The sequence below is a fragment of the Glandiceps talaboti genome, chromosome 13 (assembly GCF_964340395.1).
Source record: "Glandiceps talaboti chromosome 13, keGlaTala1.1, whole genome shotgun sequence".
Taxonomy (NCBI): domain Eukaryota; kingdom Metazoa; phylum Hemichordata; class Enteropneusta; family Spengelidae; genus Glandiceps; species Glandiceps talaboti.
In genome coordinates, this window is record NC_135561.1 from 20,497,861 (window position 1) to 20,510,088 (window position 12,228).

Below are 12,228 nucleotides of genomic sequence, written 5' to 3' on the forward strand. Positions count from 1 at the left end.
CAGTTCTATGGACCAAATGGAAACATGGGAGTGGTGCGAGCGGCAGTTAGCGAACGGGTGACATTGAAGCCACATACTGCACATACCATTCCAGGAAGCATGAAGGCTGGTCCCAAAGGAGAGAGACATGAAGTATTGTTAGGTGATGATGATGACTGGAGTGAACACAAAGGGTGGACTCTGAACCCAATGGTGACGGTTGCTGAGTGTGGGAGACGCTCTACGGCCGTGCCTGTGGTAATAAAGAATGAAACCGACAAACCTGTCGTCATTAAGCCAAGACAAGTTGTGGCTACGGTGAAGGCAGTACGAGGTATAGAAGTACAGCCACGAAAGACCCCTAAAGACAATGAAACTCGAGATGAACCATTGAAAGTGAGAGAGATGAATGTTAGAGGATTATCTTTTGACATGACTAATTCGCCAGCCAATGAAGGTCAGGTGAACAAAGTACAAGAGGTGCTGGAACGTAACATTGGATCATTTTCGACCAACGACAATGACCTAGGGAGATGTACAATCCACAAGCATGAGATCAACTTGAGAGATGAACGTCCAGTCAAACAACCCTATCGCCGGATACCACCAGCCTTGTATGAGGAGATCCGAGCACAGTTAAGAGGAATGTTGGACAACGGAGTGATAAGACAGTCTAAAAGTCCCTGGTCTTCTCCTCTTGTCCTCGTAGCGAAAAAGGATGGAACTACTCGAATATGTGTAGATTATAGACGTTTAAACGCACAGACGACTCCCGATGCGTACGCCCTACCTCGTATTGAGGAAGGACTGGATGTGTTGAGCGGCGCAAAATGGTTTACATCAATTGACTTAAAGAGTGGATTTTGGCAAATAGCGATGGCGGAGAAGGACATCCCGAAGACTGCATTTGCAACCCCCTTTGGTTTTTACGAATTCGTTGCAATGCCCTTCGGACTCATGAATGCTGGTGCTACGTGTCAGCGTGTCGTGGAGCAATGTTTAGGAGATTATAACATGAGGATTTGCATGGTCTACATGGATGATGTGATAATTTTTTCAGACACGTTTGAGGAACATCTAGACCGAGTTGATAAGGTTCTCAAACGGCTCAGAGAATTTGACCTAAAGATTAAGCATACCAAGTGTCAGCTTTTTCGCGAGAAGATCAACTACTTGGGACATGTTGTATCTTCGAATGGAGTTGAGACCGACCCCGGCAAGACTGAGGCATTGAGGACGTGGCCAGTCCCCACCAACGTTAAGGAACTGAGAACATTCTTAGGATTTGCGGGGTATTACCGTAGATTTGTGCAAGGATACTCATCGATTGCCCGACCGTTGCACGCTTTGACAGCAGGGCATCCAACAAAACGCAAGAATGGGGGAGAAAGAAAACGACCACCCCCATATGAATGGACAGACGAGTGCCAGAATGCTTTTGAGCTGATTATAGACAAGCTTACTTCAGCTCCAGTTTTGGCCTATGCAGAATATACGCAACCTTTCGAGCTTCACACGGATGCAAGCCTGATGGGACTAGGAGCTGCTTTGTACCAAACTGTCAGAGATACAGATGGACAGGAACGATTGCGACCAGTCGCATATGCGAGTAGGAGTTTGACTGCTAGCGAGAAGAACTATCCGGCTCACAAACTGGAATTTCTTGCCTTGAAATGGTCCGTTACGGAAAAGTTTCGTGACTACTGCTTTGGCAATGATGTCACAGTGTTGACCGACAATAACCCACTAACGTACATAGCGAGTACTGCAAAATTGGATGCAACAGGACAGCGATGGTGGAATGCTTTGTCTCAGTACAAATTGAAGATTCACTATCGACCCGGCTTAAGGAATGGTGATGCGGATGGGCTATCACGACGACCAAGTAGCAAGGCTCGAGGATTTGATGAGTCAGAAAAACGTTTCCTGAAAACTGTAGTGATGACTCCTGATGAAGTGCAGGCAGTGGGGGAGCCACTTCTGACTGATGGTGATGAAGATACACCATGGGTTGAAGCCTTAGCTGCCTCAGTACGAGCGATACCAAAGGAAATGGCTGAACCACCGGAGATGCCAGGAGAGGTGACATTGCCTACAATTACGTCAAGCCAATGGGCAAAGTTACAGGACAGAGACCCGACCATACAACGTATACGGACCTTGGTCCTCGCGAAGGACGATGGTAAAGATAAGATGACAAGGAAACAACGAGCAAAGGAATCACAAGAAGTAAGACTAGCACTGAGAGATTGGAGTAAGTTCTGCTTCCGTGATGACGTTTTACATAGAGCAAGGACGTCATCCAGTGGAGAAGTCTACTACCAGTTAGTGCTGCCACACGAATTTCGTCAGGAAGCCATGAAAGGAGTGCATGATGACTGTGGACACCTGGGACAGGACCGAGCAATTGATTTATTGAGAGCTAGGTTTTATTGGCCCCTGATGTCAGCCGATGTAAAGAAGTATATTCGTACGTGTAAGAGGTGTACTCGAAGGAAGGACGAAGCAGGACTGAAGACACGAGCTCCGATGGTGAGTATTGAAACTTCACAACCACTAGAACTCGTCTGTATGGACTTTTTGAGCCTTGAAGAATGTAAAGGAGGGATCAGGAACCTACTGGTGATTACTGATCATTTCTCGAAGTTTGCTGTAGCGATTCCCACGCGCAACCAGACAGCTAAAACGACAGCTAAGCACCTATGGGAAGACTTTATGCTACCATATGGATGCCCGGAACGACTTCACTCCGATCAAGGTCGGAACTTTGAGTCGCAAGTAATACGGGAGTTGTGTCGATTGCTGAACATCAAAAAGTCACGTACCACGCCCTATCATCCCCAAGGGAATGCGCAGACTGAAAGATTCAATCGTACGCTCCTTAATATGATGGGTACACTCGAGAATGAACAGAAGGCCAAATGGAAGGATTATGTGAAGCCATTGGTACATGCGTACAACTGCACGGTTCATGACACAACAGGTTTCACACCTTACCACCTGCTGTTCGGAAGACAGGCAAAGATAGCTTTGGATGTACGATTTGGAACATCACCGGAAAATAGGGATCCTACGACGCCGTCAAAATATATTGCTGATTTGAGATCCAGGATGGACATGGTATTTCAGATTGCGAAAAGGTCTGCAGAGAAGTCAGCCCGTGCGAGTAAAGGACGATATGATCTGAGGGTTCGTGAGGTAATGCTAAAAGAAGGTGATCGAGTATTACGCAGGAATGTAAATGTACGAGGTCAACATAAAATCGCTGATCGGTGGGAGGAGGCTCCGTATCTGGTTGTAAGACGACTAAACCCTGATCTGCCAGTGTATGTTATACGCTCAACGAAAACTTTGAAAACACAGACAGTTCACAGGAATCTGTTGAAACCTTGCTGTGATCGACCATTGTCGAGTTATACCGAAGACGAGATGAATGAACGTCCCCAGGATAAGGTTATCCCGGAAAATACTGAAGTGGAAGGAAGTTCATCTACACAAAGTGAACAAGACTGTGTGTTGAACCCTGAATCGCCACCCTTTAAGCCTAGGAATGGTAGACCTGTGTGCTTAGGAGGTATGAATGAATCTACGGATGAATCCATGGACAAAAGTGACTCAAACGAGTGTGTGGTTATTGGGCAAGATTCCCCTGAACCAAGCATGATTGTTGTGAGTGATTCTTCAGACCATGTACGAGGCACTGATGGCCCTGCAACAAGCATGCATGAAGATAGTATGGGCATATCATCTAACGAGGAGTCTGATGGAATTGCTGAAGAAGCCAATGTGGTACCGCAGACCATTCAGTCAAGTGATGTAGTTGAGAATGTCATGGATGCGTCAATGGATAAAGGAACCATAGAAACCGGAAATGAAACTATGGGGGAGGAACAAGTAGAGACCACTTGTAGTGAACGAACTGATACCCATGGTGATTGTTCAGATGCTGATGAGGAATCGTCGGTGGAGGAAGGAGAAAGCGAGGTCCGCCCTCTGCGTCGATCAACTAGAACTAGGAGACCGCCTAGGTACTACGGTTGGTGTTCGCGACTGATCAAGCGAGCCAAAGATGATAAATGCAATTCAAAGAATCCTAGTAGTGGAAAGAGGTCATCTTTCGATTCACCGAGGAATAATCATGAAGTTTCTCGAGGAAGACTGACTGCATTGAACAACAGGAACCACGACATAACAATGAAAATACTTGAAATCATGGCCAATGGAATGTACGGGTAGGTATGAAGGAATGTTGATGAATGTGTGTATAGAGTGGATTAGCATAGTTATCCTTTAACTATATCTCGTATGTGTATGCTGATGCCATCGATGATGTTTCAGGTAAGTTGGTCTTGAGTACCAGCAGCGATTGATGAAAGGTAAGTGAGGGTGCGTATTTAGGAATGCTTCGTGCGCCTTTGCAGATTTGCGATTTGGTTTAGCCAAGCCTTTGGGTCCTGCGCATCATGCGTTGCCCTGCGGCCTCTGTGCACTTATCTTTTCTGATTACTCTTGCAGGTTTATGGATCGAGACTCTACCCTACTGCTATGACATGAAAATGGTGTTTCGTCGAACGTGCATCTGAGGATGACTTGAGTTTCTCGTTTTTCAGGTATCATGCCTTTGCCAACGAGAACGTTTCGATGTTGAGTCTCGTTAAAGTTTGTGCTTATGTTTGTGTTCTGTATCTCGTCGACATTTTCTGGACTTGTTTTGATTTCCAATGTTCGATCATTTATTTCACTTTAAAAAAATATCTTGAAGTAAGCATATGGTAAACTGTCTCTATGCTGACTTGGGGGAGTGTGATACCATGGGATTTGTACCCCCTAAAGACATAGTGGGATGACCCAACGTATATTTGATTGCGGCTCTATGTACTAACTTTTGTTTTATTCTGATTACGCAATTAAAGTAATCCCCAAGTTTTGATCGTATTTTTATGTGACATTGAACCTCAGGTAATGTGAATTTCTATACAAAAGGTCTTTTATTGTTACTTATTGTTTTTTATTGCTCACAAGTTTAAATCGTTTCAGTCGAGGTAGTCGTGTGTATATCTTGCCAAAGGTCCGGCGGATGTAACACGGTGATGAGGACCCTGGAATAAAAAAAACTTCTAAGATGGCCGTTGTCCGGTTGAATTGATGGGAGTTGAACTCTCCACGAAATCCAAACTATCTGCAGAATCGTGTAATGAAATCGTATTTAACAGGGACACGAAGGGAGCTGGATATCTACTGACATTATTTGAGCTGGTATTTGCGAAACCCTGACGAGCGAGGAAGTTTTTCCTGGACGATTTTGAATGTCAGTTTGCTGTACCTGAACGAAGCGTGCATGATAGCAGAAGTCGACTGCATTTCTGATACGACGATTGCCGAGATCGACGATTAAGGACACTCGCACTGATTTCTGAACGCTGATGCTTCAGGTTTGGAAAGCTGATGTAAGTACGATTCGATTAATGCAAGTCGCATGGAAATCGGACTGGATTTGGTAAAGTTACGGCCATTCATAACTCTATACTGAACTTTTGAGTACTCTCGACGAGCGGATTTGCCAGGTTGAACTCATACATAGCGAATCACGACTGATCTGTGTTATCGTTTATTCCTATTTTATTTCTATGAAACATTAACTGAGGCGATCGATGCTTTATAAATCAATACAGAATAATTGCGGACTCTGTGATAATTATTCTCATTGATATTCGGAACTCTTCCGTTGGATTTTTGCAAGCAAATCGACGTCGCGGATATCATTAATGTTGTTAGTCTGACCAACGCCCTCATCGGTAGAAGTCGACGTTGTTTGTCACTTTTGTTTATGACCTTTCGAATGACCCCAGGAGTGACTTTATGCAGGTGAAGCTACGCCAGTTTTCCTCGCGTTACTGTGTTAACTGTTACTAACATTGCTATAGAGGATTTACGAGGGATTACTGCAACGGACACTACTGTATGAATGAACACCTTGGACCCACTGATGATCTGATTTGTGTAACAGGTTTTTGAATCGATACCTTTTATTTCTATGATATTAAGACATTGAATACTAGTACATAAGTGAGCACATTTGATAACGAAATTGTAAGTTTTTGATAACGAAATTGTAACTTTTTGATAACAAGATTGCAAGTTGAAACTATTACTGTACCGGTACATTTGAATGTTGGCAGGGTTGTTGTTAATTAGATTTCATCCTTTCACTTTACTGCATGTGTCAGTGTCATTTGTCCAGTCGATACTCTTGTCTTGGTATACCCCTACCCTCAACGCAACCGCATTTTACCACAAATTCACGACCCAACTCACACGAACGAAATTGTTGATTGCCCTTGTGGAGTTTGCTCCTATACAGCTAGCCCGTGAACCACATCGAAATAAAGCAAGGGTAACAATCATAATCATAATCATAATCATAATCATAGTCATAATCTATAAAACATAACAGTACATAGATGTCACAATCTATAAAACAGTACATAGATGTCACACTAAAACATAACAGTACATAGATGTCACAATCTATAAAACATAACTACATAGATGTCATAATCTATAAAACAACAGTACATAGATGTCACAATCTATAAAACAACAGTACATAGATGTTACACTATAAAACATAACAGTACATAGATGTCACAATCTATAAAACATAACAGTACATAGATGTCACACTATAAAACATAACAGTACATAGATGTCACAATCTATAAAACATAACTACATAGATGTCACAATCTATAAAACATAACAATACGTAGATGTCACAATCTATAAAACATAATAGTACATAGATGTCACACTATAAAACATAGCAGTACATAGATGTCACAATCTATAAAACATAAAAGTACATAGATGTCACAATCTATAAAACAACAGTACATAGATGTCATAATCTATAAAACATAACAGTACATAGATGTCACACTATAAAACATAACAGTACATAGATGTCACAATCTATAAAACATAGCAGTACATAGATGTCATAATCTATAAAACATAACAGTACATAGATGTCATAATCTATAAAACATAACAGTACATAGATGTCACACTATAAAACATAACAGTACATAGATGTCACAATCTATAAAACAGTACATAGATGTCACAATCTATAAAACATAACAGTACATAGATGTCATAATCTATAAAACATAACAGTACATAGATGTCACAATCTATAAAACAGTACATAGATGTCACAATCTATAAAACATAACAGTACATAGATGTCATAATCTATAAAACATAACTACATAGATGTCACAACCTATAAAACAAAAGTACATAGATGTCACAATCTATAAAACATAACAGTACATAGATGTCACAATCTATAAAACATAACTACATAGATGTCACAATCTATAAAACATAACAGTACATAGATGTCACAATCTATAAAACAAAAGTACATAGATGTCACAATCTATAAAACATAACAGTACATAGATGTCACAATCTATAAAACAAAAGTACATAGATGTCACAATCTATAAAACATAACAGTACATAGATGTCACAATCTATAAAACATAACTACATAGATGTCATAATCTATAAATCATAACAATACATAGATGTCACAATCTATAAAACATAACAGTACATAGATGTCACACTATAAAACATAACAGTACATAGATGTCACAATCTATAAAACATAACAGTACATAGATGTCACAATCTATAAAACATAACAATACGTAGATGTCACAATCTATAAAACATAATAGTACATAGATGTCACACTATAAAACATAGCAGTACATAGATGTCACAATCTATAAAACATAAAAGTACATAGATGTCACAATCTATAAAACAACAATACATAGATGTCATAATCTATAAAACATAACAGTACATAGATGTCACAATCTATAAAACATAACAGTACATAGATGTCACAATCTATAAAACATAACAGTACATAGATGTCATAATCTATAAAACAACAGTACATAGATGTCACAATCTATAAAACATAAAAGTACATAGATGTCACAATCTATAAAACAACAGTACATAGATGTCATAATCTATAAAACATAACAGTACATAGATGTCACACTATAAAACATAACAGTACATAGATGTCACAATCTATAAAACAACAGTACATAGATGTCATAATCTATAAAACATAACAGTACATAGATGTCACAATCTATAAAACAGTACATAGATGTCACAATCTATAAAACATAACAGTACATAGATGTCATAATCTATAAAACATAACAGTACATAGATGTCATAATCTATAAAACAACAGTACATAGATGTCACACTAAAACATAACAGTACATAGATGTCACACTAAAACATAACAGTACATAGATGTCATAATCTATAAAACATAACAGTACATAGATGTCATAATCTATAAAACATAACAGTACATAGATGTCACAATCTATAAAACAATTCAACAAAAGTTTAGGGGAAAAAGGAAACCAGACTGATAATTCAAAGTACAATGTGTGGAAGGACAATGAATAAATTAATTGACACCTGATCTCGTACTATTAGTATTTACATCAGATTAAAGGATGCATTTATCAGATATTTGATCCACTGTTTGGCTATGTATGTGTGCACTGGTACATCGAAAAAGTAACCCGAACTATAAGTCCCAAAATCGGAATCATCTCTCGTATTCGCCATTATGTCCCAAGGTCCACCCTTGTTTTACTTTACAACACTTTAATCCTCCCCCATCTTAGTTACTGTCTTGAAATTTGGGGTAACACCTATCGTACATTACTCGAACCACTTATAATCTTGCAAAAGAAACTAGCTCGACTTATCACTTTCTCTGATTATCAAACACATTCTGCGCCCCTTTTCAATCAACTCCGAATATTAGATATCCATAAACTGTGTAAATTCCAAACATGCATGTTTGTCTATGACTTACAAAATAACCGCTATGCTCATAATATTAACCACTACATTACTAACCGTCTATCCCATAACTACCCTACCAGATCAGCCCTCAGTTGTAACATTCCCATTCCAAAAGTTAATCTTACAATTTGTCAAAAGAATTTCAAATATGCATTACCCAAACATTGGAACTCCCTACCAAACAAACTTAAGAATATACACAAGCGACATGAATTTAAAAAATGTATAAAGACACACCTTTTCTCTTGATTCTAATTTGTACTGTAAATATGTAAATATCTTTTTCTGTACATGTGCTATAATAGATTTGTGAATATGTATGTGTGTATTGATTATTACTATATTATTTGTTATTATTAATTATTTATCATAAGTACGCCGTGTATCTTTACCTTCTATATTTTGACAGGATAAGGACCATGGACTAGATTAGTTTCTAGTAAACTATTTCCATGGTCCTCACCAGAGCATTTTCTTTTACTGTATTTGTATTTTCCTCTCTGTAATGTTATTACCTTATGTTTCCGGTGAAAATAAATTCAATTCAATTCAATTCAGTTACTCAACAAACACTTTGATGTGGTTGTCTTGATCAATAATAGCTATTTTCATTGGTGTGCCTTCAATCAAAGCTATTCCTGCAGGAATTGAACACTTTAATTCATCGGCATCACTGTCAATACGACTAATGAAGCATCCACAAGTATTGAATTTCAGAATACGGTTCCTGCAGTCACTTACATACACATATCTGTCTTTGCTGACTGCAAGTCCTGAGGGATTATTAAGTTCGTCATCTCCACACTTTTCAAAATTATACACAAACTCATCCTGAGCACTGATGACCTGAATGCGATGATTATGACAATCTGACACATACAGAGTTCCTTGGTTGTCTATAGACATGTGACATGGTGCTTGCAGAGAGTCTTCCCATTCATACGATCCAATAGACTTGATATATTCACCATCTTGTGTATATTTCCTAATTAAATGTCTACTCTGATCTGTGCCATCATCCTCTCCATCCCACTCTGTGACATAGACACTGCCATCAAGTGGACTAATGGCAATCCCAAATGGGTATTTCAGTTCATTTTGTCCAAAACACCGGACTAATTTACCATTGGCATCACTTACAACTATTTGGTTGTTACCTCTGTCTGTTGTGAAGTACAGATTATCAGCTGATACTGCTACATCAGATGGTTTGAAAGGATTGTCAAATTCTGTAAATTCAAATATTTGTTTACAGTTTCCATCAATGTCAATGACCTGAAGTCTGTGATTATCTGTGTCAGCTACAACCATATCTCCATTTTCGTTTACTTTGACAGCCCATGGGTTGGTGATGTTTCCTGGTTCCTTGCCTTTCTTTCCAATACTTTTTACCAATCCTTTGATGATAGGAATCTCAAATTGCCATCCTGGAATTCTATCATCCCCTATTCTTACACTCACATTTAACTTGCCAGCTGTTTTCCCACATACAATGCCAGTATGGGTTCCATCTCCATTATCAGTGACTTCAATCTCTTCTTGTGATCCATCTGACTGTGTTACATTCACTTTCAAATCTTGGTTAGGTAGTATTACCTTCCCTCTGCTATCTCGAGTTGTAATGACCAGCTTAGCTGATTCACCTTTCAGCAGTTGTTTTGGTATTTTACCAATGGTACACCGAGGAACACAAACATCAGATCTTAACACACCAACCATGTTTTGTACAGTAAACTGTTCAAGATCTGAAGCCTGGAATGTGATCTTTTCATACAGTATTTCAGGGTTGGTTTCCAGCTCAGCTAGATCATTAAGACGTTGGGTTGTGGCTTGTCTTGTACGTAGCAACTGACAACCATTGTTTTGATACATCAATGTCTCTACACATTTACAAGTACTGATAATGTTCTCATACTTGAACTCTAAATCATCAATTTGAACTTCAAGGTGTTTCTGACGTTGGTCACAAGTTGTCTTCAACTCTTGTACCAGTTTCTTACTCTCTACTTTCACTTTCTCAGTCACTGCTTCAACTGCAGATTTTATTAGCTCTTCTCCCATCAGATGATGTTCTTTGAGTTTGTCAACTGTTTCCTTGGCAACAGTTTTGCTGTCTTCAGCCTCCTGTGCTGTCACTTTCAGTTTGTCTATAGTTTGGGATAATTTTTCAGTATACTCATCTGCCACTTCTTGTATATATCTGTGTTTATGATCTGGTACACAGTGATCAAATATAGTACACTCCATACAAATGGGTTTCTGACATGTATCACAGTAGTATTTCAATTCATTTTGTGGATGAACTTTACAGAATTCTTTTGGTTGTGCAGATGATGGTTTTGTTCTCTTTAGTTCTTTATATTCTTCAGTCGTAAAGACAGTATGAGAGTGTATTACTTTTATTTTGTTGTGTACTGTTAGACAGCTCTTACAGTAATATTGAGAACAATCACAACAAAAATGGGAAGCATCGTTTTCATCACAAAACTCACATTTCAATTTCTTGACACTGGCTTCATCTTGTTTTCTGTGAATGACTTCAAGCAATGAGTTCACAACATGGTTGTCATTCAGTGTAGACACGCCACCATCAACCAGTTCACACTCACCGTTACACACAGGACAGTTTAGGGATCCTTTTTTCTCCACCAGTGTCTCCAAGCATTGACAACAGAATGTGTGATCACATGGTAGAAGTTTAGGTTGTCGATAAAACTCAAGACAGATTGCACAAGTCACAAAACCTTCACCAACGTCATTAAGAATCTCTTCAGCTGGTCTTATCGGGACACAGGTTGCCATGATGCTGTTTGGGGTTGAATCATTTCTGAGAATTCGTGGCTATAATAGTTGTCACCTGATGGTAGATGTCTGAGGTCAGACGTCACATGGTATATATAGGTACAGAGTTCACCTAAGGACAGAGGTCACAACCTAAAGTTCTATGTTTAGATGCCTGCTAGAAGGAATATTTAACTCTTTGTTACATTATTGTTTAAAAGAGTGCACTAACATATGAATGAATAAGAAATATTATTTCATTAGCTGGGTTGGTAGGATAACAGGTTGCCAAGATTATGTTTGTTGTTAGATTTAAGACGCCTTTTAATAGTACAATGTGTTTTCCTATTGAAACTCCCTTTATAGGTGCAAATTTAGGATAGAGTTGTAAATTGATCAAAACATACCACTTAAATGTACCCCCGGTATGTATGTATGTATGTATGTATGTATGTATGTATGTATGTATGTATGTATGTATGTATGTATGTATGTATGTATGTATGTATGTATGTACGTACGCATGTATGTATGTAT

General features: G+C 38.9%; 1 protein-coding gene across 1 annotated transcript; it reads right to left on the minus strand.

The window, feature by feature from the left end:
• Nucleotides 1-9,468: 9,468 nt before the first annotated feature.
• On the minus strand, nucleotides 9,469-11,712 carry LOC144444395 (E3 ubiquitin-protein ligase TRIM45-like). The gene has a single exon (XM_078133809.1). It carries the CDS (start codon nucleotides 11,710-11,712, stop codon nucleotides 9,469-9,471), a length of 2,244 nt encoding a protein of 747 aa, XP_077989935.1.
• Nucleotides 11,713-12,228: the final 516 nt, after the last annotated feature.

Excerpts from the sequence above, each read along its gene's own strand:
- LOC144444395 (XM_078133809.1), bottom strand. The coding sequence starts at position 11,712 with ATGGCAACCTGTGTCCCGATAAGACCAGCTGAAGAGATTCTTAATGAC.